The sequence below is a fragment of the Erinaceus europaeus genome, chromosome 15 (assembly GCF_950295315.1).
Source record: "Erinaceus europaeus chromosome 15, mEriEur2.1, whole genome shotgun sequence".
NCBI classification, from domain to species: domain Eukaryota; kingdom Metazoa; phylum Chordata; class Mammalia; order Eulipotyphla; family Erinaceidae; genus Erinaceus; species Erinaceus europaeus.
In genome coordinates this window covers 3,748,566-3,771,050 of record NC_080176.1, presented here as the reverse complement: position 1 = coordinate 3,771,050, position 22,485 = coordinate 3,748,566, and the positions used below count along the sequence as shown (strand labels likewise).

At 48.7% G+C, this 22,485-nt stretch overlaps 2 protein-coding genes across 7 annotated transcripts in view; one reads left to right on the top strand and one right to left on the bottom strand.

The window, feature by feature from the left end:
* Positions 1-13,823, bottom strand: part of GLYR1 (glyoxylate reductase 1 homolog) — a 31,515-nt gene extending 17,692 nt beyond the window's left edge. The window contains exons 1-5 of one of the 3 annotated variants that reach the window (XM_016187654.2): positions 13,695-13,823; positions 12,487-12,523; positions 11,256-11,335; positions 1,362-1,500; positions 613-855 (exon numbers count right to left, since the gene is read on the bottom strand). In XM_016187654.2, coding sequence (XP_016043140.1) covers positions 613-855; positions 1,362-1,500; positions 11,256-11,335; positions 12,487-12,523; positions 13,695-13,732 — 537 coding nt within the window. In that variant the 5' untranslated portion in view covers positions 13,733-13,823. The remainder of the gene's footprint in view (positions 1-612; positions 856-1,361; positions 1,501-11,255; positions 11,336-12,486; positions 12,524-13,694) is intronic. The other 2 variants (XM_007522003.3, XM_060172446.1) reach the window with 2 other exon arrangements.
* A 121-nt stretch (positions 13,824-13,944) lies between these two features.
* UBN1 (ubinuclein 1) overlaps positions 13,945-22,485 on the top strand; it is a 44,800-nt gene continuing 36,259 nt past the window's right edge. For all 4 annotated transcript variants that reach the window (XM_060172437.1, XM_060172438.1, XM_007522005.3 and 1 more), the window contains exons 1-5: positions 13,945-14,486; positions 19,356-19,643; positions 20,073-20,159; positions 21,568-21,663; positions 22,017-22,151. In XM_060172437.1, coding sequence (XP_060028420.1) covers positions 19,395-19,643; positions 20,073-20,159; positions 21,568-21,663; positions 22,017-22,151 — 567 coding nt within the window. In that variant the 5' untranslated portion in view covers positions 13,945-14,486; positions 19,356-19,394. The remainder of the gene's footprint in view (positions 14,487-19,355; positions 19,644-20,072; positions 20,160-21,567; positions 21,664-22,016; positions 22,152-22,485) is intronic.

The window sequence follows — 22,485 nt, the reverse complement described above, 5'->3', positions numbered from 1 at the left end:
ACTACTTCCTGAGAATGACTCTCACTCGCCCTTAGTAGGACTCCTTGTGCACTCACTCTTGGGCTCAGCCCTCTCTGACTGGCGTTGAGGTTCTCTTCTCCGACCCCCAGAATCACTCACACAAGCTTGGCGCACACTGCGACCTCCACAGCCAGCTCCAACACCTTCTCCTCCCGCTACCGCACCCTTGCCCTCGCATCTCTGGCTAGCTCCACGATGAAGCCACTCTGCTTACGCAGACTTCATGGCTCTGCACAATCCAGTGAGACAGTGTCTTCCTAGTCTCCACACTGTCTTTTAGCTGCTGAGAGGCCGACGTGGGCTGGCCCTGCATCTCTGGGTGTCAGTGCTGCTTTCCTGCTAGGCCTTTGCCAGTGCTGCCCTTGCTCTGGGGCTCAGGTAGACTGCTCCTCTGCCTGGCCACTCCGCTGGGTGTGCTGCCCTGTGCTTCTACGCGGGGTCCATACAACCAGGCTGGCCAGCAGGATCCTTTGGGGCAGCGCTCAGCACAGAACTCTAGACACATCAGCGAGCGAAAGCATCATGTGACACTCAAATCTGCTGAACACAAAAGGAAGAGTCTAAGCCCAGAGCTGCAGAGACACAACTAACCTTCTCGTCCTTTGGGGGCCGACCCCGCTTCCGGGGACTTTGCTCTTGGGCTCTTTTCAGAGGGGACTTGGAGCCTCTCTCTGAAGAGCCTGACGACACCCTCTTCTTTCCTTCTCCCATGTTCTTCTTCACCTTCCCTTCAGACAGGCTAAGCTTGCGCTTCTCATCACCTGAGTTTGGCCTACTCCTCTCCTCACTGGAATTACGCCGATTCTTGTCATCAGCAGAACTGTGGGATGATGTCTGAAAGTTCAACAATAATAATGATAACCACCACAGCAGCTGCTGCCATCACTGCCAGGTGTATACCAACCACGGCCCGCGCCAAGCGCTTTGCATGCGCTATCCTCACAATAACCCTAGCGGACAGGCTCTGCCGCTGCCCTCACACTTGGGGAAGCAGACCAGAATGCCATTCACGTGCTCCTGGCTCCAGAGCTGAGCACTGGGATTAACATCCACCCGGTGGTGGCTGAGTTGTGCAGGTGTCAAGCAGCCTGCACTGTACTTCTCCTGGGTCCAGATACTTGCCCAAGGCAACCATCTACTCCTCAAAGGCTAGAATACACATGGAGCTTGCAAGCCGATTAGCAAGACGCTGATATTTAAGAAGTGAAGTGGCTTTCTCTCCACTGGCATTTTATAAGAATAGCACTTTGGGTCGAGGTGACATTTAATCTGTTGCTTTTATGCAAAAATGATTGGCCGGGCACTGGTATAAAGCAACCATCAAGGTGTGTGTCTCTTACCTGGTCTTTCCCTTTGGCTCTCCTGAGGAACTCCTCCACGGCATCCACAGCTTGCTGGAACCGTTTGCCTTTGTTAATCTTGATCATTTCCTCTTTGTGTGCATGATACGGCTTCAGCTGCTCCACTTTGATCCAGGCACTAGCAGAGAACACAGAAAGGTTACGATCCACACCGCCTATGCCAGCAAGTTTCAAAGACTTCACTGGGACAGAATACAAACATCCCATTGGTTCAAGTGGACTTTGAAACAGGCCTGCTGTTCTTTCCAAAACATGCTCTTTCCACTACCCCCAAAAGGACCTGTTCTTGAAACAAGTCAGAACAACAAACAGAATCAGAACACCTCCAAACAGCATCTCTGTGTTGCAGGCTCTTTTCACTGCTTTTTAAAGAGCCTTTCATACTGAAGGACATACACCTGTCACCTGCTCTCCTGTTCTCACCCCCCAGCAGAAAAGGCCAGCACAGATGCCAGGGGACGGGGCACCTGGAAGTGCTGCCAATCGCAGCTGCATGACTACCAGGAACAGCCTGAGGCAATCTGATGACCTGTCAGTCCCCTGAGAAGCAAGGATTCTCCAAGGGCTGACAAAATGCAACGACATCTAAAATCGTGCTGCTCTCATACAGATCTGCAGCCAGGGAGCCTCTATTTGTTCAAGAATGACTGTATCCATGGCTACTTAACCATATAAAATATGACAAAAGTAAAACTGTGGGGCTGGGTGGTGGTGCGCCTGGTTGAACGCACATTAAAATGCACAAGGACCCAAGTTCGAACCACCAGTTTCCACCTGCAGGGGAAACTTTGCAAGTGGTGAAGCAGTGCTGCCAAGTCTCTCTCCCTCTCTACTGCCCCCTTCCCTCTTGATTTCTGACTATCTATTCAATAAATAAAGATGATAAGAAATAAGATTGTGCTTGTGATTCAAATGTTAGAAAAGCACATACTAGCTAATTTTTGGGGAGTCAGGTGGTAGTGCAGTGGGTTAAGTGCACGTGCGCAAAGCACAAGGACTGGCGAAAGGATCCCAGTTCAAACCCCTGGCTCCCCACCTGCAGGGGAGTTGCTTCACAGGCAGTGAAGCAGGTCTGCAGGTGTCTGTCTTTCTCTCCCCCTCTGTCTTCCCCTCCCCTCTCCATTTCTCTCTGTCCTATCCAACAACGACGGCATCAATAACAACAATAATAACTACAACAACAATAATAACCATGACAACAATAAAAAACAAGGGCAATAAAAGGGAAAATAAATAAATATAAAAACTTTAATGAAAAATACATATTAACTTTTGACTTCTACCACAAATGTGTAATACATGAAACTGAAGGGGAAAAAAGTAATCTTTTGTCAGTTCCCAGAACCTGCCTCACCATGAATTTACCTGAATGTATCTGCCCCAACTGGATTGCTTTTTAACCAGAGCACTACTCAGCAATGGTTTATGGTGATGCAGGGGACAGGACCTGGGACTTTGTGGAGCCTCAGGCATGAGAGTCTCTTTGCATAACCATTATGCTGTCTAAACGCCCCAACCCAATTTCTGTGGTCTCCCTAAAGGACATTCAGTTTAAGAATCCAAGTATACCGGCATATGGATTCCAGTTCGAGCCCCCAGCTCCCCACCTGAAGGGGGGTTGCTTCAGAAGCAGTGAAGCAGATCTGCAGGTGTCTTTCTCTCCCCCTCTCTGTCTTTCCCATCCCTCTCAATTTCTCTCTGTCCTATCCAACAACATCATCACCAACAACAATAACCACAACAATAAAACAACAAGGGCAACAAAAGGGAATAATAATAAAGAAAAAAAGAATCCAAGTACAAAGGGATGAACTTCACAGGCTTGGTAAAGTAAAAGTTAATCTATACTATATTTTACTCTGCAACCCTCACAGCTCCCAGAGCACAGCCTTCAGACAAAGTGGGTCAGGTTAAGGATATAGAATCTGGCTCTTACACTAATTTAAGGTTCTTTTTTAAAGAGAAAATAAAGAAACTAATAATAATATTAACTCTTGTCATTAGGAAAAATAACACTGTCATCTGTATTTTGAGGGTTAATAGGTCTTAATGAACATAGCTGCCTGCAAAGGCCAAAGTCATATTAGGACGAGGCCTGATGCATATGCTGAGTGGGTCAGTCTCAGACGAGGGTCTCGCCACAAGACTCAACCAGATAGGAGAAGCAGGCGCCCTTTTCCTGAGCCGCCCACCTTAAAGTGGTATATGTGACAGAGCATTTAGTGTTTCTAAGGACAAGCCAGCACTCAGAAGCAAAGCCAGCCTCGGCCTAAAAAAGCAAGTTAAGCTGTCAGACTGACTGCAGGCTCTGAGACAACACAGGTATCAGACACCGCGTTCTGGGGAAGAGCTGAGTCCCACGCTTGTCCTAGTACTGCACCAGAGGGATGGTTTTCATGAAGCCCCCTGAGATAGGATAACCAGCCTAAGACTCTGACCTTGGTAGCCCCCAATCACATCCCCCTCTGGTTCAGAGGAAATATGAGGACTGTTTCTGTGGAGGAGACCCCAGTAAGCATATGCTTATGTTTCTGTTGAAGAATCTGAAAAGTAGATTCCTGGTTTCTGTTAGAGAGAACAGTCCAGTTAGAATCCCGGTTCGAGCTGCGGCTCCCCACCTGCGGGGGTGGGGTGGGGGGGTGTCGCTTCACAAGTGGTGAAGCAGGTCTGCAGGTGTCTCTCTTTCTCTCCTTCCCTCTCCATTTCTCTGTCCTATCCAACAACAACGACATCAATAATAGCTACAACAATAAAACAAGGGCAACAAAAGGGAATTAAAAAAAAAAAAAAAGAACCCCATGCATCCTCAACACTGGCTTGTGAGACAGTAAGACGAGCTCTCCTTTCCTGATTTCAACAGCGTATACTTAAGACTTCAGTGCAAGAAGTGCTCATCTATTCAAGAAATGCCTGTTCCCGGACTAGCATACTTCAGAAAAAGTCAACAGAGTCAGTTTGGGAGTGCCCGAGGAGGCAAGCCTTTTGGAAGCAAGCCTAAGGAATCACTTGGTCAGTGGGTAGAATTTTTTTCCAAAGACTCGATTGCAAAACCCAGACTGCTCAGAGGGTCAATAACGCACCACTCCACTGAGGCTCATCAGCCAGGCCTGGCATGTGTCTGCACTCGGTCTCCCAGGCAGGCTGGGCTGCTGGACTCTGTCAAGGCGCTCCAGTCTTTCCCCCATTCCTTGTTTTCTGGTGCCTGTTGTTCATGTCTCAGTGACTGCTGTTTGTTTTGTTGCTTTAAGGTACAATTGTGATTTTCCTAAAATAAGCCTCTCCATGCAATTATTACTGCCCAATGTAATGCAAAGTCAAACAGGCAACTTGCTTCTATAAAGTACAAGCAAGGCTTTGTTTATCTGTATAAGGATGTTCACTATACACAGTAGTTTTAAAAGCCAAAAACAAGCTGACTGGCAACCAGTGAGGGGGAAAAAAATAGATGGTCCCTTAAGATAATTGGCCACGTGGGGGAAAAGTTGGACACAGAGCAGCAAGAAGCAAGTATGCTGCCACTGTGTGCAAACCAGAAGCACGGGCCTAGGACTCCTCGGTTATGCAGCATCCTTCAGAGGTAGGCCACAAAATACTAGGACTAGGGAGTCGGGTGGTAGTGCAGCGGGTTAAGCGCACGTGGCGCAAAAGGACCGGCTTAAGGATCTTGGTTTGAGCCCCCAGCTCCCCACCTGCAGGGGAGTCGCTTCACAGGCGGTGAAGCAGGCCTGAAGGTGTCTGTCTTTCTCTCCCCCTCTCTCTCCATTTCTCTCTGTCCTAGCCAAAGACATCTATAACAACAATAAGAACTACAACAATAAAACAGTAAGGGCAACAAAAGGAATAAATAAATATTAAAATAATAATAAAAACTTTAATGTAAAAAAAAAAAAAGATACTAGGACTAGCAGACCGTGGGCTAGCAGCAGAAGAGTGGAATTTCCTCATGGTCCATAGCTTGGTTTTAGAAGGGACATGTATTCTCTTCACAAATGAAACTCTCCAATAACAGCTCCTGCTGCAGAACAGTCCCCAAGACTTCCTTGTGTACAGGTTTGCTTATGTGGCTTCTAGTATTCTGATACACCTGCTGTATCTTCCTTCCTTTCGCACGTCCTCAGATTAGTACATCCCACTTGAATCAACTTAAAACCCTTGTGTTTTCAAACACTTCCATAATTTTCACCTGCTTTCCCTTTAGATAAAAAAGGAGACACTGGGGGTCGGGCGGGGGCGCAGCGGGTTAAGTGCACGTGACACAAAGTGCAGGGACCGGCGTAAGGATCCCGGTTCGAGCCCCCAGCTCCCCACCTGCAAGGGAGTCACTTCACAGGCGGTGAAGCAGGTGTCTACCTTTCTAACTCCCCCACCCCGTCTTCCCCTCCTCTCTCCATTTCTCTGTTCTATCCAACAACATCATCAATAACAACAATAACCACAACAACAAAACAACAAGGGCAATAAAAGAAAGAAATAAATATTAAAAGAGAAAAGGACACGTTATGTAGACACTGTATTAAAAATGCCAATCTGGGAGGAATTTCAAACACTCTCACCCCGGCGTCTCAGCCTGTGCTGACACAAAGGGCCTGGCTGGGAGGTGGGGAAGAAGGTGTGAGTATGCATGAGCACAATTCAGAAATGAAAACAAGAGGAACAGGGTCAGAAGATGTGGGTGAGTTGACGAAGAGTACCACAGAGAATAGAACTTCCCAGGTAACTGCAAGCAGCGATGGCTGTACAGATATCAACAGACTTGCAGATAGCATGACTGAGAGCTTGTTTCCAAACTGGGGAACACCCCAAATGTTGCCCAGGGCTTTCCACCTGTGTCACCTCTGCAAACATGCCAGCTGCTGCTTCTTGTGCCCGTTTCCACCGTGACACCTGCTCCTGGGGCTCATCACCCCAGCCAAGAGGGAGTCAGCCGTAGCTGACTTCAAGAGAAGCTATTCCACACGCTCTAGAACAGCTGGCTCAGTCACATACCTGGAGCCGTGGACCTAACCACTTGGCTCTAACTTACACACAGTGTCGGTCAGGCGTAGGGAAAGTCAGGTGAAAAGTAAAAGGAATGCCCAGATGGCTCCAACCTGTTAAACGTCTTAACTGCAAGTCAGATGCCCAGATGGTTTTTACCACCAGGATTAGCACTGGGCTCAGCCACTCCCCCTTTCAGACAGACAGATAGAGAGAAGCAGAGACACTGTGTAGCACGGCCTCACTGCTTGTGAAGCTTGCTTCCTGCAGGTACTTCCATACGGTGGCTGGGGTCCTGAACCCAGGTCCTTGCACGTGTCAGTATGCACCATTTCCTGGCCCGGCAGCGCAGCGGGTTAAGCGCAGGTGGCACAAAGCGCAAGGACTGGCGCAAGGATCCTGGATCGAGCCCCCGGCTCCCCACCTGCAGGGGAGTCGCTTCACAGGTGGTGAAGCAGGTCTGCAGGTGTCTGTCTTTCCCCGTCTTCCCTTCCTGTCTCCATTTCTCTCTGTCCTGTCCAACAACGACATCAATAACAACTACAACAAAACAAGGGCAACAAAAGGAAATAAATAAATAAATAAATAAATAAATAAATAAGGGAAAGTAGGGGCCAAGCGCTAGCACAGCAGGTTAAATGCACATGGCATGAAGCACAAAGACCGGTGTAAGGATCCCAGTTCAAGCCCCTGGTTCCCCAACTGCTGGGGGTTGCTTCACAAGCAGGTGAAGCAGGTTTGTAGGTGTCTTGTCTTTTTCTCCTTGTCTTCCCCTCCTCCCTCGATTTCTAGCCTATCTAGTAATAACAATAACATCAACACAATGGAAAAAAGGCCTCCCGGAGCAGTGAATTTGTAGTAATGTAGGCACCAAGCTCCAGTGATAACACTGAAGGCAAAAAAAGGAAGGAAGGAAGGAAGGGAAAGGAAACAAGAAAGCTGTGGTCAGGGCTGAGTGGTAAAGCCCTGGTTGAGTGAACATGTTACAGTACACAAGGACCCTGGTTCGAGCCCCCAGCCCCCACCTGCAGAGGGGAAGCGTCATGAGAGTGGTGAAGCAGGGCTGCAGATGTCTCTCTCCCTCTCTATCTCCCCATTCTTTTTAATTTCTGGCTGTTTCTATCCAATAAAAATAAAGATAATAGTAATAATAACAATTTAAAAAGACAAGCAAGCTGTGCTCCAGAAGCTGACACAGCAGATAAGATGCTGGGCCTTTAAGCCTGGGTGCCCTGAGCTTGACGGCTGCGCTGCAGGTGTCACAGTAACGCTCTGGCTGCTGCTCATTCTCTCGCTCCCACCATGGTCGTCACTGGGGCTCGGCGCTTGCATGGTGAATCTACCACTCCCAGTGGACATTTTTCTTCCTTTCTCTTCCTTTCCTCTCTCCCACACACTTTCCCCCTCTTATTTAACAGGACAGTGAGACATCAAGAGGGAAGGGAAGATAGTAAGGGAGAAAGAATCGTGAAGCTTCCCCTTGTAGGTGGGAACCTGGAGTCTGAACTCTGGTCTTTGCACACGGTAACAGTTGCTCAACTGGGCGCACCACTGCCTGGCTGCAACCTTTTTTGCTGCTAGAGACAGAAATTGAGGGAGAAAGTCACATGCAGCACTGCTTATGAAGCCTCTCCTCTGTGCGTGGGGAAGTGGGGGCTTGAAGCCAGTCCTTGTGCGTGGTGATGTGTGCACTTTACAAGGTGCATCACTGCCTGGCCCCACCCTCTTCCCTCAAATTAAAAAAAAATATGGGGCAGGGGTAGATAACATTAATAGTGATGCAAAGAGACTCTCATGCCTGAGGCTTCAAAGTCCCAGGTTCAATCCCCCATGCCATCATAAATCAGAGATGAGCAGTGCTCAGGGGTGGGGGTGGGGAGACTGTACGGTTTTAAAAGGGGGCCAGGAAAATAGAGTGATTTAGACAACAGACTTTCATGCCTGAGGCACCAGAGAACCCAGGCTCAAGCCCCGCACCATGTCAATTAGTATACAGGTAGTGTGAAGTCAGACATGGAATCGTTACAGCAGATGAGCACTTTCAAGTATGAACTCATGACTTAGAGAGGAATACTGTTCATAAGAGTTTTTCCTATGGAAGTAATATAGCTACTTCCTATGAAGGTATATATTGGGTTGTCGGAAAGTCATGACATATTTTTCTATGCTTTCCATGCAAAAATGTGTTATGACTTTTCTGAAAACCCAATATTTAATAACCGGCAGTAGACCAGAAAACTTGTTTTTTTTAAAAAAACCTCATGCTTCTTTCTCTCCCCCTCTGTCTTCCCCTCCTCTCTCCATTTCTCTCTGTCCTATCCAACAACAATGACATCAATGGTGACTACAACCATAAAACAGCAAGGGCAACAAAAGGGAATAAATAAATACAAGAAACAAAAAACACCTCATGCTACATTTTCCTGTAAGAATCATAAATAGAAATATAATCAACTAAAGAAATTAAAACAAAGGGCAGGGAGTTAGCTGGCTCAGTGGAGGGCACGCTTTACCGTGTGCAAGGACCTAGATTCAGGCCCCTGCTACCACATGAAAGCAGGCTGGAAAGGGAGCCCTCACAGCAGTAGAGTGGTGCTGTGCTACCCACCCTCTCCTGCCAGCTGGAGGAAGCAAGTGAGTGGAAAGCCCGAGTGAAGCCCGGGCAAGGGGGAAACAAAACAAAACCAACCAAACAACTAGGTCACTAAAAACTCAAATACACATTCTTTCTCTCACTGTGACTTTTTCTAAAAATATATATTTTAAAATATTTATTTACTCCCTTTTGTTGCCCTTGTTGTTTTATTGTTGCAGTTATTATAGCTATTGCTATTGTCGTTGTTGGATAGGATAGAGAGAAATGGGAGAGAGGAGGGGAAGACGGGGGGGGGGGGAGACGGATACCTGCAGACCTGCTTCACCACCTGTGAAGCGACTCCCCTGCAGGTGGGGAGCTGGGGGCTCGAACCAGGATCCTTACGCCAGTCCTTGCACTTTGAGCCATGTGCGCTTAACTCCCTGCACTACCGCCCGACTCCCTCACTGTGACTTCTTACAAGATGTTTCAAAGAATCTCAAACAAGTGGTCCTGGACTTTAATTTTAGGACAGATTTTGTTATAATGCCAGTCAGTTTTACAAGAGAATAGGATTAATAATCACTTTCTTAGAATAAGCACAGCAGATGGAATGTCTGCACGCTCAAGCATGGGCTCCTCAGTTTGACCCCTGGCATCACCTGTGTCAGGGTGATGTTTGGCTTCCATGCCTCTCTCTCTTCTGATTTAGTATTCAAATAATTAAAAAAGATAAATACAGGGGCCGATGGTGGCACAGCTGGTTGAACACAAAAATCACAGTGTGTAAGGACTAGGGTTCAAGCCCCTAGTCCCCTCCTGTGGGGGAAGGGGGAGCTTAAATGGTGAAGCAGGGCTGCAGGTCCACCTGTCCCTCCCTCCTTCCCTCTCAACTTTTCTGTCTCCAATATAAAAAAATATATATTTATATTTAAATATTTATTCCTTTTTGTTGACCTTGTTTTTTACTGTTGTAGTTATCATTGTTGCTGTTACTGATGTCGTCATTGCTGGATAGGACAGACAGTAATCGAGAGGAGGGGAAGCCAGAGAGGGGGAAAGACAGATACCTGCAGACCTGCTTCACTGCCTGTGAAGGGACTCCCCTGCAGGTGGGGAGCCGGGGGCTCGAACCAGGATCTTTACACTGGTCCTTGCGTTTTGAACCACCTGCGCTTAACCCGCTGTGCTACTTCCCGACTCCCAATATATTTTAAAATTCAATATTGTTCAACCTCATCTCTCTAGAGTCCTACCCGACTAGGGGAAGACAGAAACAGGCTGGGGGTGTGAATTAACTCGCCAGTGCCCATGTCCAGTGGAGAAGCAATTCAATTCCATCAGGACCTGGAGAGAAAGGGAGGGAGAAGTATGGGGGGGAACCTCAGAAGTAGTAATAGGTATAGGTATGACTCAGAAAGGAAGAGAAGGCAGGACCACAGAAAAAAGTGCATATATAGTTAGAGAATTACTAGCCAATGCATATCTGTCATCTCGAGAGAACTAATGCAGTTTCTAGTGGAGAGAATGGGGACACAGAACTCTAGTGGTGGGAACGGTGTGGAATTATACCCGTTATATTATGATTTTGTAAATCAATATTTAATTTTTTAAACATTATCTTTATTTATTGGATAGATGCAGCCAGAAATCGAGAGGGAAGGGGGTGACAGGGAGACAGACATCTGCAACACTGCTTTACTACTCGCAAAGCTTTTCCCCTGCAGGTGGGGGCTGGGAGCTCAAACCGGGGTCCTTGTGCATTGTGACATGTTGCACTCAACCAAGGGCGCCACCTCCCGATCCCAGTAAATCAATATTCAATCACTAATAAAAAATAGATAAATAAGAGCAGCTCAGGAGGTGGCAAAAAGATAAAGTGCTGGACTGTCAAGCCCTGATTTTAGTCCCCAGAACTACAGTACCAGAGTGACGTTCTGGTTGACTTTCTCAGGTTAATAAAGCGTGAAACTTTTAAGAGAGAGATATGTATATTCTTCTCCATGTACTAGAGTAATGCTCTGGTTCTCTCTTATCCTCACACTAACAAATAAATATTTTAAAAGAGATGAGAGAAGCTATTTCAATCACATTTAGTAGGTAGTGGATCCAAATGAAACCTTATTGGTATTGTTACTGGTCCCAGGATAAACTCTGATAAATAGCAGTACTTTTTATTTAGCTATGAAGACAGACAACCATGTCAATCCTATGGGGTACAATAAGACTAAACAGGATTCCTACGATATGCTCCAAGTAGCTCAGACCCAGGATAAAGTTCAAACAAAGAGAAAGTGAAATTCTTTGCGAGCACTACTCACTGATCCTCCGTTCCAAAAAACTTCACAAAGAAGCATTTCTTTCCTCGTGGTTTCTTCAAGTCCTTGGGAGGGTTAACAATCTAGGGGATGAAAGGGCAAGAAGAGAGTTTTTTTCTCATAGCTCTAAGTTTATAAGAAAAAAAATGATGTAAAATAATAATAATAATAAAAGAATCCAAGGCCAAATCTGACACTTTTCTACAGAGACCTGTAAAGTGTCTACATATTCAGTCCTTCCCTGTATCTAACTATTCAGTGGTTACAATATTGCTTTTACTGCAACTGACTTGTTTCAAAGGCATTTAAAACTAAGACAAACATCATTCTTCTGTCAACAGGGGGGAAAAAGTCCGTCAGTCTACCCTGGAAAAAACTTCTGCATAGGAAGAGCTGAAGCAGGTAACAGTGACAGCAAGGACAACCAAGGGGGCTGAAAATAGCATACTGCAAGGAGACAGTCTGAGGCTTTTCCTGGGCTTCTCACAGGAATATAAAAACAGAACATTTGGAAAGCTCTGACGGACCGCCTCACGGAAAATCTGGAAATGCTAACTCCTGCACTGCTGCACTGGAGCTGCACATATGGCGACACAGAAAGGAAATTTAAACTTAGTTGGGACAAAAATACTTTGACTTTTCACTAATCTACATTTAGATCACTCTCTTCCTGAAACATTTCTTCCTTCTTCTGCTAAGGCTTAAATGTAAAGCTACATTCAAATTAGAATTGAGGATGTGAGGGCGATCTGGCTGCGACATCTGTCACCCCATTGATCGCCAGGGTTGATTCAGCTGATCTGGCCGGCTAGGCGGGTGTCCCCTTCCTCCCTCACTGCTCCATGTGCGTCCCTCCCGAAGCTGCGTGCTCGGTGGAAGAGGACGGCCTTCCCCGAATAGAGACGGACAGGTCTTCGGTCGAGGGTATACGAGTAGCTGCGCTCCCCTGCTAGAACCTCCAAACAAGCTCTCAAATTAGAATTGATTCCCTGAGCTTCAAAGCTTCACCACAAACCGTCTGAGTCAAGGAATAAGCATTCACTCCAGATTAAATGGCCTCATTTAGCATAAGCTGCATTTTCTAAGTGAACTGATGCTAGAGAGAAGAAGAAAATCCTGTTACTTAAATAGCTCTAGGTTAATTCATGCTAGAAACGGAGGGAAATGCAACTTCCTTCCTCCACCTTTTCAAACCCCGCCTTCACGTGTCTTCCTTTAGCTGCCAGACACTCACCTTTCCCGGCCACGGAGGATAGCGGCCGAGTTTCCCCCTAAAGAAAACACAGAGACTCTGTCAGCATTTGTCCCGGAAAAGCCAGTTCTTCCTTTCTTTCTTTCTTTATCTTTATCTGTTTATTGGATAGAGACAGCCAGAAAATGAGAGGAAGGGGAGATGAAGAGGGAGAGACAGAGCGACACCTGCAGCCCTGCTTCACCACTTGCAAAGCTTTCCCCCTGCAGGTGGGTTCTTTCTTCTCTTTTCCTCCACTCGCCGTGTAATTTGATTTTCCAGAACCTCCAATGGCACCACCTACAGGTGCCGGGGACAAGAGAAGAAAAGAGAAGAGAAGAAAAGAAAAGAAAAGACCTAGCAACCTGGGAGTCTTCGTCTGGCTTTCCGCAGCTGGACTCCAGAGCTCAAACCTCCCCCCTTGTTTTTGTTTTTTAAAGCAAAGGGAATGCAAAACCGCTCGTGGGTGCATCCTCCCGATGACAGGACAGACAACAAGACAAAAACAAAACCCGCAAAGGGCCGAGAGACTTTTATCTGGAACCTCGCCGGGCTGGGTGTTGGTGGGGTATTTCGCTTTGTAAACACAAGACTTCCCCAGACCCCCCCCCCCCCAAGAAACAACAAAACCCCAAATAAATAAAAGTCTGATCTGACTCGCTGCGAGACCGGCCAGGCTCGGACAAAATGCCCCGGACGAGCCTCCCGGGACCCCGGGTCGACGGACGAGCTCCGCCGCTCGCCGGGGACCCAGACCGGAGGTAGCTCCTGCGCGGCGGCCCCAGGAGGTGACCCGCCGCTGCCGAGTCCGACCGTGAACGGAGCCCGGTCGCCCTGCCGCGCCTCTTCCCGGGGGCGGCCCCGGTCGCCCGGTTCCCACACGGGGCGGGTCTCCCCGTCCTCGGCCCTGCCTCGAGGCGCCGGGCGACTCCCTTCCCGGTGCACGCGGGGGTCTGCGTCCCGAGCGCCGCCCTCCCCCGGGTGGCCGCGTCCCGTGTTCGCGCCAGCCGCAGCCACCCTCCGCCTCGGTCCCGCCGGGGTCGGGCTGCCCCTTCCGCCCGGCTCGCTCACAGCGCCGGCACCCGCTACGCTCGCCCCTCCGCGCGGCGTAGAGCGCCGGGAGAGGTCGCTCGGGGGCTGGCGGCGGGGACCGCGCCCTGCAGGAACGTCCCCCGGCGCTGTTCGCTCGGCCCCCGGCCGCCCGGACTCACCACACTAGATCGCCGAGCCGCAAACTCACAGCCGCCATCTTACCACCCCACCACCGTCGCCGCGCAGGACGCCGGGAACCTCAAGGCGTCGCGGCGCCGCCCATTGGAGCGCGCCTGCCCACGTGACGGGGGTGGCTGTCACCGGCCACGCCGCGCCTCTGATGTCACCGCGCCCGCCGCGACTGATTGGTCAACCGTGCGGCACGTGACGCGGGCGCCGCGATAACCGCGCGCCCGGGCCGAGACTCCCGGCTGCTTCCCCCTCCCTCCGGCTCGTGACAACGAAGCGGTCGAGGTCCCCGGTGGCGGCGGCGGCGGCGGCGGCGGCGGCGGCGGCGGCGGCGCGCTCGTGGAAGCCGGCCCTGCGACCCGCCCCCGCCCCGCCTCCGGGCTCCGGGCCCCGGGCCCCGGCCGCCGCCCGCTCGGTGTCTCCGTCCCGACCGTTAGTCCCACGCGGGTCCCGGGGCCGCCCCGGAGCTGCCCCGCCGTCGGACCCCAGCGCGGCCTGGACCCCGGCCCGCGAGCGCACGGAAGGGCCCCCCCGCCTCCGGGGGCCCCGCCAGCGCCTCGGAGCCACCTCCCCCGGGGCGCCCGCCTGGGGTCCCCGCCCGGGAGCCGGCGCCCCTCCGCGCCTCCGGGGCGGACTCCGGGCCATGGGCTGCGGCTCGGGCCGGCCGCCCGTCGGGGGCCGAGGCTCAGGGGCCGGCCGCTAGCCCCGGGCCGGCATGAGGACGGCCGCGGGGGACGAGCGCGGCCCGCGGGGCCCCAGCCGGAGCGGCGCCCGGGACAAAGGTGCGTGTGTCGGGCGGGAGCGGGTCGGGCTCGGGCCCCCCGCGCGCCTCTCGGAGGAGGAAGCGAGCGCCGGCCCGCCGGGGGAGGGGCGGGAACTTGTCATTTTCGCCAAGTCTCCGTGCCGGCCGCGGGCTGGGTGTCCACTGGGACCGACTGTCCGGCCGCCCCCGGGGACTGTTTGCAGCCGGGGCTCAGGAGCTGTCATCGCGGGGTCCCGTTATTGTTTGAAGGCGGGAGCGCCCGGCGGCGCCTTTCTTTCTCCTGAAGCCTGCTGGAGTCTCCGACACTGGTTACACAGGATTCAAAACGAACACACAAAAACTCCTCTCGCAGCAGCCGGAGGCGGGGCGGTGGTGCTGGAGGGGGAGGCGGAGCGGGAGGATGTGTTGGGGGCTCGATACAGTACGGAGGCTCGAAGCAGCATCCCCCCCCCGCATCCCCCCGGGACGGGAGGCAGACCTGTCAGTCAAACAGGACGGTGCTGGGGAAGTTCTAGCCAATGCAATAAGACACGAAACTAGCGAACTAACTAAATAAATAAGCAGGGTTTTTTTTTCTCTCCCCCACCCCCCCCCCCCCTCAGAAAAACTAAAGACAAAATTCTCACTTCTGTGGATGATGGACGGTCCGTTTTGAAAATAAATAAATAAATAAACAAACGTTAAAGGGAATCATTCCAATAAACAAAGTTCCGGTAGCAGAGAACGATCATAAAATTAACACAACTCAGGGGCCAGGTGGTGGTGCTCCTGGCTGAGCGCACACATGACAGTGCACAAGGACTCAGGTTCAAGCCCCTGGTCCCTACCTGCAGGGGGAAGGCTTCAAGAGTGGCAAAGCAGGGCTGCAAGTGTCTCTCTATCACCCCCTTCTCTCTCAATTTCTGGCTGTGTCTATCTAATAAATAAATATAATAATTAAAAAAAATTAACACAACTCAGTGGCTTCGTATATGACTGTATCGTGTAGTGATTAAGAGGATTTCTAGCAGAAATAATAAAAGGAAACTAGTATTTCTTGGAAAAGCAACTGAAGCTTTCTCTTTTTTAAGAGGGGTGTTTATTTGTTGCCATTTTCTTTATTTATTAGATAAAGATATTTATTTATTATATATTTATTTATTAGATAAATATTAGATATTTATTAGATATTATTTATTAGAGACAGCCAGAAATTGAGAGGAAGGGGGAGACAGAGACACTGGCAACACTTGTGAAGCGTTCCCCCTCCAGGAGAGGACTGGGGGGCTTGAACCTTGGTCCTTAATATATATGTTCAACCAGGTGCCCCCCAGGGGTGCTTCTTTTTATTTTATTATTTCTTTAAGAACAGGCTTGTTTATTGTGAAAATCGACTTGATGCATGTGAGTAACGTCTACCTGGGATAGCATTCAGAGCTAGAAAGACAAACCATGATTTTAAACACAAACTCGATTTAGGGCAAAGGCTATGTATATGTTATTGGCTGGGACGCATTCAGTATATGAGTGGAGTACGACACTTTGAATAAGTCAGCCCGTTGGTTCCTTGAGGAGTGAGAACAAGAGACAAATTAGAGCAGCACGCCACATGTGCAACCAAGCACTGTAGTCATGAAAGCCTGGTGCTCTCTACCAGCTGAGCTATTTCCCCATCAAGCTGAGTAAGCACAAGGTCTTACAAATCTTGTTTAAGTTACAGAGAACACACAGAGAAATAGATGCACTTGGTTAAAAAATCATTTTTACTGGAGGGAGTGTTAATGGTTCATGGCGCTGCTGCTGATATGCGTGTGCAGTCTCTCATCTCCCTGTGCAAGGTCTGCAGGACACTTTCCCTCACCACCTTTTACATCATTATTCACCAGGATCCCAAGATTCTCTTCGGCCCCACACCTAAGGTATCTGTTTAACACAGTGGATTCCCTTAAATAATGAACTTTTTGGGGTGGAGCACCTGGTTGAGCACACATGCTATAATGCACAAGGACCTGTGTTCAACCCCCCAGCCCCCACCTGCAGGGCGAAACTTCACAAAAGGTGAAGTAGTGCTGCTGGCATTTCTCTCTCTCCCCCGCTTCCTGTCTCTACCCAATAAATTAATGTTCATTATTACAACTTTCCTCTCAACTAGAGCACTGCTCAGCTCTGACTTCTGGTAGTACAGGGGATTGAACCTGGGATTTTGGAGCCTCAGGCATGGGAGTCTCTTTGTGTAACCATTATGCTGTCTCCCCTGCTCCTCCCTTTCTAAACCAAGGAACTACTCAGCTTAGTTTATGGTGGAACCAGATATCGAATTAGGGATCTCTGTTGCCTTGGGCATGAGAGTCTGTTCTATAAACCACTGTGCTATTTCCCTAAGCCCATGTTCATAAGTATTTTAAAATGCAGTTATTTATTTTTTAAATGTCCTTTATTTATTTTTTAAATTTATTCCCTTTTGTTGCCCTTGTTTTATTGTTGTAGTTATTGTTGTTACTGATGTTGTCTTTGTTGGATAGGACAGAGAGAAATGGAGAGAGATGGGGAGATAGAGAGGGGGAGAGAAAGACAGACACCTGCAGACCTGCTTCACCACCTGTGAAGCGACTCCCCTGCAGGTGGGGAGCCGGGGACTCAAACTGGCATCCTTACTCTGGTCCTTATGCTTTGTGCCACCTGCGCTTAACCTGGTGCGTACAGCCTTACTCCCGTATTTAGAGTTTTATATGCTTATTCTCTCAAGTATGTCAGACATCTAAAACAGTGAATATAAGCTTAATTCAATAATAAAGTCTTTCCAAGGAATTAATCTTGATTAGGTCAACTTGTAAATTTAAGTCCTGTTCTTTTAAACCTAGTTGTATTTTGAAAACATTTCAAATTAAAAATCTAAGTTCAATTTGTCAGTTTTTAAACATATATTTGTATTGGATAGAAACAGAGAAATTGACAGGGGAGGTGGAGGTAGAGAGGGGAAGAGACAGAGACACCTGCAGACCTGCTTCACTGCTAGTGAAGCTTCCCCCTCCAAGTTGGGTAACAGGGGCTTGAACCTGACTACCTTGATTTATTGACTTAATCGAATGTGTACACTGGAATGTGAGTTCAAGACTCCAAATCACCCGCGTGTGCATATATACCATATACGTGTGTATGCATGTGTGTTTAATGTGTATGTATGATGTATTTGCCTGCTTAGATGCTGTAAAAATCTTTGGAATTCTGGGATTTAGAATCTATGTTGATCATCCCTAAGCTACTTTGAGTGCCTTTGGCAAGTAATTTATTGCTTTGCTGAGACAGTTTGGGTAGTAAGACAAGCTTGCTCTACTGATGCACTGTTTCACTCCTCTCAAGACAGTAACTTTAACCAGAGCATCACTCTGGCTCATGGGCCAATAGGGGTGAACTCATGCCCACACACTTGAGAGTCTAGGACTTCACCTGCGGTGCCTCTTCTGAGGCCTGGCATTATCTAAACTCTGTCGTTGCTATGCTGGCCTTAAGTGGAAGTGAACTGCTACTGACAACAATAAGGAAGTCTCACAAGGAGGTTATTCTCAGCCACAAAGTGTTGGATAAATGTACTGAAAATGTTCTCTGGTGGCATTAAGATGCTGAAGATTCTCCATGGCCCTGTCAGCATGGGTCCTGTGATGTCAAGGAGGTAGTGAATGTGCATAGAAAAGAGTTATGGGGAGTCGGGTGGTAGCACAGCGGGTTAAGCGCAGGTGGCACAAAGCGCAAGGACCGGCCTAAAGATCTCGGTTTGAGTCCCCGGCTCCCCACCTGCAGGGGAGTCGCTTCACAGGCGGTGAAGCAGGTCTGCAGGTGTCTTTCTCTCTCCCTCTCTGTCTTCCCCTCCTCTCTCCATTTCTCTCTGTCCTGTCCAACAAGGACATCAATAACTGCAAGGGGAATAAGTAAATAAATATTTTTAAAAAGTTATTAAAAGTTCTGGTGGGAGTTGGGCGGTAGTGCAGCGGGTTAAGCCATGTGGCGCAAAGCGCAAGGACTGGTTAGGATCCCGGTTCGAGCCCCGGCTTCAGGGGAGTCACTTCACAGGCAGTGAAGCAGGTCTGCAGGCGTCTCTCTGTCTCTCTTCTTCTCTATCTCCCCATTCTCTCTCAATTTCTCTCTGTCTCTATCCAATAACATAAAAAAAAAAAATTAAAAAAGAAAGAAGAGTTTGCCAAGCAGTGGTTATCTGAGAGGACGGGGCAGTTTCACACATATGCATCCGGAAAAGGTGATACTTAAGATGAATAGTGGCTCAGCAGAAAAGCAGCAGTACATAGTAATTAAAATCAGTATAAGTGGGAGTTGGACGGTAGCACAGCGGCTTAAGCGCATGTGGTGCAAAGCGTAAGGACCGGTGGAAGGATCCCAGTTCGAGCCCTGGCTCCCCACCTGCAGGGGAGTCACTTTACAGTCAGTGAAGCAGGTCTGCAGGTGTCTGTCTTTCTCTCCCCTTCTCTGTCTTCCCCTCGTCTCTCCATTTCTCTCTGTCCTACCCAACAATGACGACAACAATAATAATTACAACAATAAAGCAACAAGGGCAACAAAAAGGAATAAATAAATAAATAAAATTTTGAAAAATTATAAAAATATATTTAAAAAAATCAGTATAAGTATTCTTGACAGGAAAATTCTCTCCCCCTCTCTCCTTTTTTTTTTTTTTTTTTTTAACCAGAGCACTGTTCAGCTCTGGTTTATGGTGGTGGGGGGATTGAACTTGGGTCTTTGGAGCCTCAGGCAGTATGAGAGTCTCTTGCATGACAATTGTTATCTACCCCGTGCCTGATGGGGTGATTCTCTTAAACTAAAGTCTATGTGCTAAACAGGGAACACTGTCATTTCCACCGTATTGATTTGACCTTGTGCTTCTTTTCCATATTAACAGAAGCCATGCAGTGACACCTGCTAAGACTTGTTGGTAGCCATGTCGGAGCCCCACAGGGTCCAGTTCACCTCTCTCCCCGGTCCTTTGAACCCCGCGTTTTTAAAGAAGTCCCGGAAAGAGGAGGTCGGGGCAGCAGAACAGCATCAGGACTCTGAGCCGGCGGCGGCAGCTGTCCGCATCACACTTACCCTCTTTGAGCCAGATCACAAGCGCTGCCCAGAATTCTTCTACCCAGAGCTGGTGAAGAACATACGAGGAAAGGTGAAAGGCCTTCAGCCTGGAGACAAGGTACACCCTGGAAGTCTTTCCCTGCAGAGCTAAGGTGCATAGCGGTTGCACAAATGTGGGAGGGCTTGGGGCGGGGGGAGCAAGATGAAAGAGAACATGACTGTTTGAGCGTCTCAGGAGGCATCCTAGAGCAAACGGAAGGCTTGCTGAGCTTGAGCTTGTCTCGGAATAATGTGGTGAAATGCTGATGAGCGCCATTCCCCAGAATATAGCAGAAAAAAAACGTATGGGTTACCTACCTGAATCCGAACTACAGGGTTTTCACTTTCTTAAGCAACTAACATATGCACTGTCCAGAAGGTAACATGTATTCTGCTTTATATTTTCTGATATATAGTTTCTGTCATGCAGTTACATGGTTTTAGTCAGTGAAAGTAATGATTTTTGTTGTTGTTATTTATTTACTTATTGAATGATCTGCCTCTCCAGAAGAAAGATCTCTCAGATCCTCTCAATGATGAGGAGAAGGAAAGGCATAAAGTGGAGACCCTTGCACGGAAGTTTGAAGAAAAATATGTAAGATTTCTTTCTTTGACTCTCACTGGGCAGGAGAGGTTTTCAGACATTTCCATGTTTGTGTGTGGACCGTGGATGCTGGGGTAGAGCTTGGAGAGAAAGAGTATGATTCTTAGCCAGCTGGGTTAAGGTCAGGAAAAGCATGTGGGCAGCAGCCAGCGTTTGGAGTGGAGTGAGTGCGTGAATGGGAAGGGCCTTTTCCATGATTACGTCTCAGAATAATTGTTTTGATACAGAGCATGAGACCATTGTATTCAGATACAAAGCTGTTCTATTTTAAAAGGTCTTTAGGGGTAGAAAATGTGTGTGTGTGTTCATCCTAGTGCTTTACAACCACTTATCACTAGCTGCTGGAGTTCACGGCGACAACTAATTCTATGTATTAAAAATAATCATGCTTTTTGGGGCCTGGAGCCAACTCACCTGGTAGAGTGCACACTTAATCATGTGCAGGGACCTGGGTTCAAGTCCCCAGCCACAGGGGACACTTTATAAGCAGTGGAACAATGCTGTAGTGTCTCTCCTCTCTCCCCTTCTCTGTCTCTCATCCGTTATCTAAAGGAGTCCTCCAAGAGAGGTAACTTGTGCAGGTGCAAAAACCCTGGTGGCAACAAGAGCAGCAAAGACATCACGTGATGGTAGATTTAAAGCATGTTATACATGTAGAGCTCATGTATAGTTCTTCATTCAAGGCATTTAAAAATAAAAATGATTTCTTTTTTTTTTGCCTAGAAGGTTATTACTGGGGCTCAGTCAGCACTATGAATCCACTGCTCCTAGAGGCCATTTTTCCCCCATTGGATGGATAACACAGAGAGAAGTTGAGAAAGGAGGAGATATAGAGGGAGAGAAAGACAGACACCTGCAGACCTGCCTCACTGCTTGTAAAGCGACCCCCCTGCGGGTGGGGAGCCGGGGCTTGAACCCGGATCCTTTGCAGGTCCTTAGGCTTTGTACTATGTGCACTTAACCCAGTGTGCCCCTTCCCGGCTCCCTAAAAATGATCTTTAAAAAGTATGTGACGGGGGTTGGGCGGTGGTGCAGTGGGTTAAGCGCATGTGGCGCAAAGCGCAAGGACCAGCCTAAGGATTCTGGTTCAAGCCCCCGGCTTCCCACCTGCAGGGGGGTCGCTTCACAGGCGGTGAAGCAGGTCTGCAGGTGTCTGTCTTTCTCTCCCCCTCTCTGTCTTCCCTTCCTCTCTCCATTTCTCTCTGTCCTATCCAACAACAAACAACATCAACAATGGCAATAATGATAGCCACAGCGAGGCTACAACAACAAGGGCAACAAAAGGGGGAAAAAATGGCCTCCAGGAGCGGTGGATTCATGGTGCAGGCACCGAGCCCAGCAATAACCCTGGAGGAAAGAAAAAAAAAAAAGTATGTGACATACTACTTTTAAATTTCAGGGTGGAAAGAAACGCAGAAAAGACAGAATGCAGGACTTGATTGACATGGGGTACGGTTATGATGAATCCGATTCCTTCATCGATAATTCTGAGGCGGTAAGTGCATAAGGTTGTTGCATGGCAGACCCACCCTGCCTGACCTCCTCCTGATAGTGGCCGGATGGGGTAGAGTCAATGTGGGCGTGACCCCAGGGTGAGGGGGAGAGTGTCACCGGTGAGAGGTGGTGACATCCTTTTCTGGGTCATGTCCCCCATGTGAAAATGATGGGCAGGCCCGCCCCAAACACCGTGCAGTCAGGCACTCCAGGTTGACAAGAAAGAGGTAGCTTGCTCTCTCAACTGTGGCAGAGAAATGCAGTCACAGCTCTGTCCGTGCTCACTTGCACCTTTGGACTGTGGCACCCGAGCTTGGTGAGCTGACCTCTGACCCTCATCTCTCCCTTCCTTAGTATGATGAGCTTGTTCCTGCTTCTTTGACTACAAAGTATGGAGGATTTTATATTAACTCGGGGACCCTGCAGTTCAGACAGGCATCAGAATCAGAGGATGACTTCATTAAAGAAAAGAAGAAAAAGTCCCCAAAGGTTAGCATACTGCTTGCTTTCAGACTTCAGAAGTCCTTCATTTCTTTAACGCGACCTTGGAAGATTAGTGGGCAACTGGCCGGTGCACATGGTGTCGGCTGACTCAGGTGGGAGGCGTGAGCTGTGCTGTAGCTGACAGTCCACTGGTCACACCAGTGCTGAGGACAGTGATGGGTGTGGGGTGAGGGGAGTTTGCAGCTACCCTGCTTTGTCTTTTCTGTGGCTGTGCGGAGGACTTCTCCCCAGAGCTGTCATCCAGTGGAAGCTGACCTTCGGGTCAGTTACAGTAAACTTCTTTATATGTATATATATATATATTTGCTTATTTTCCCTT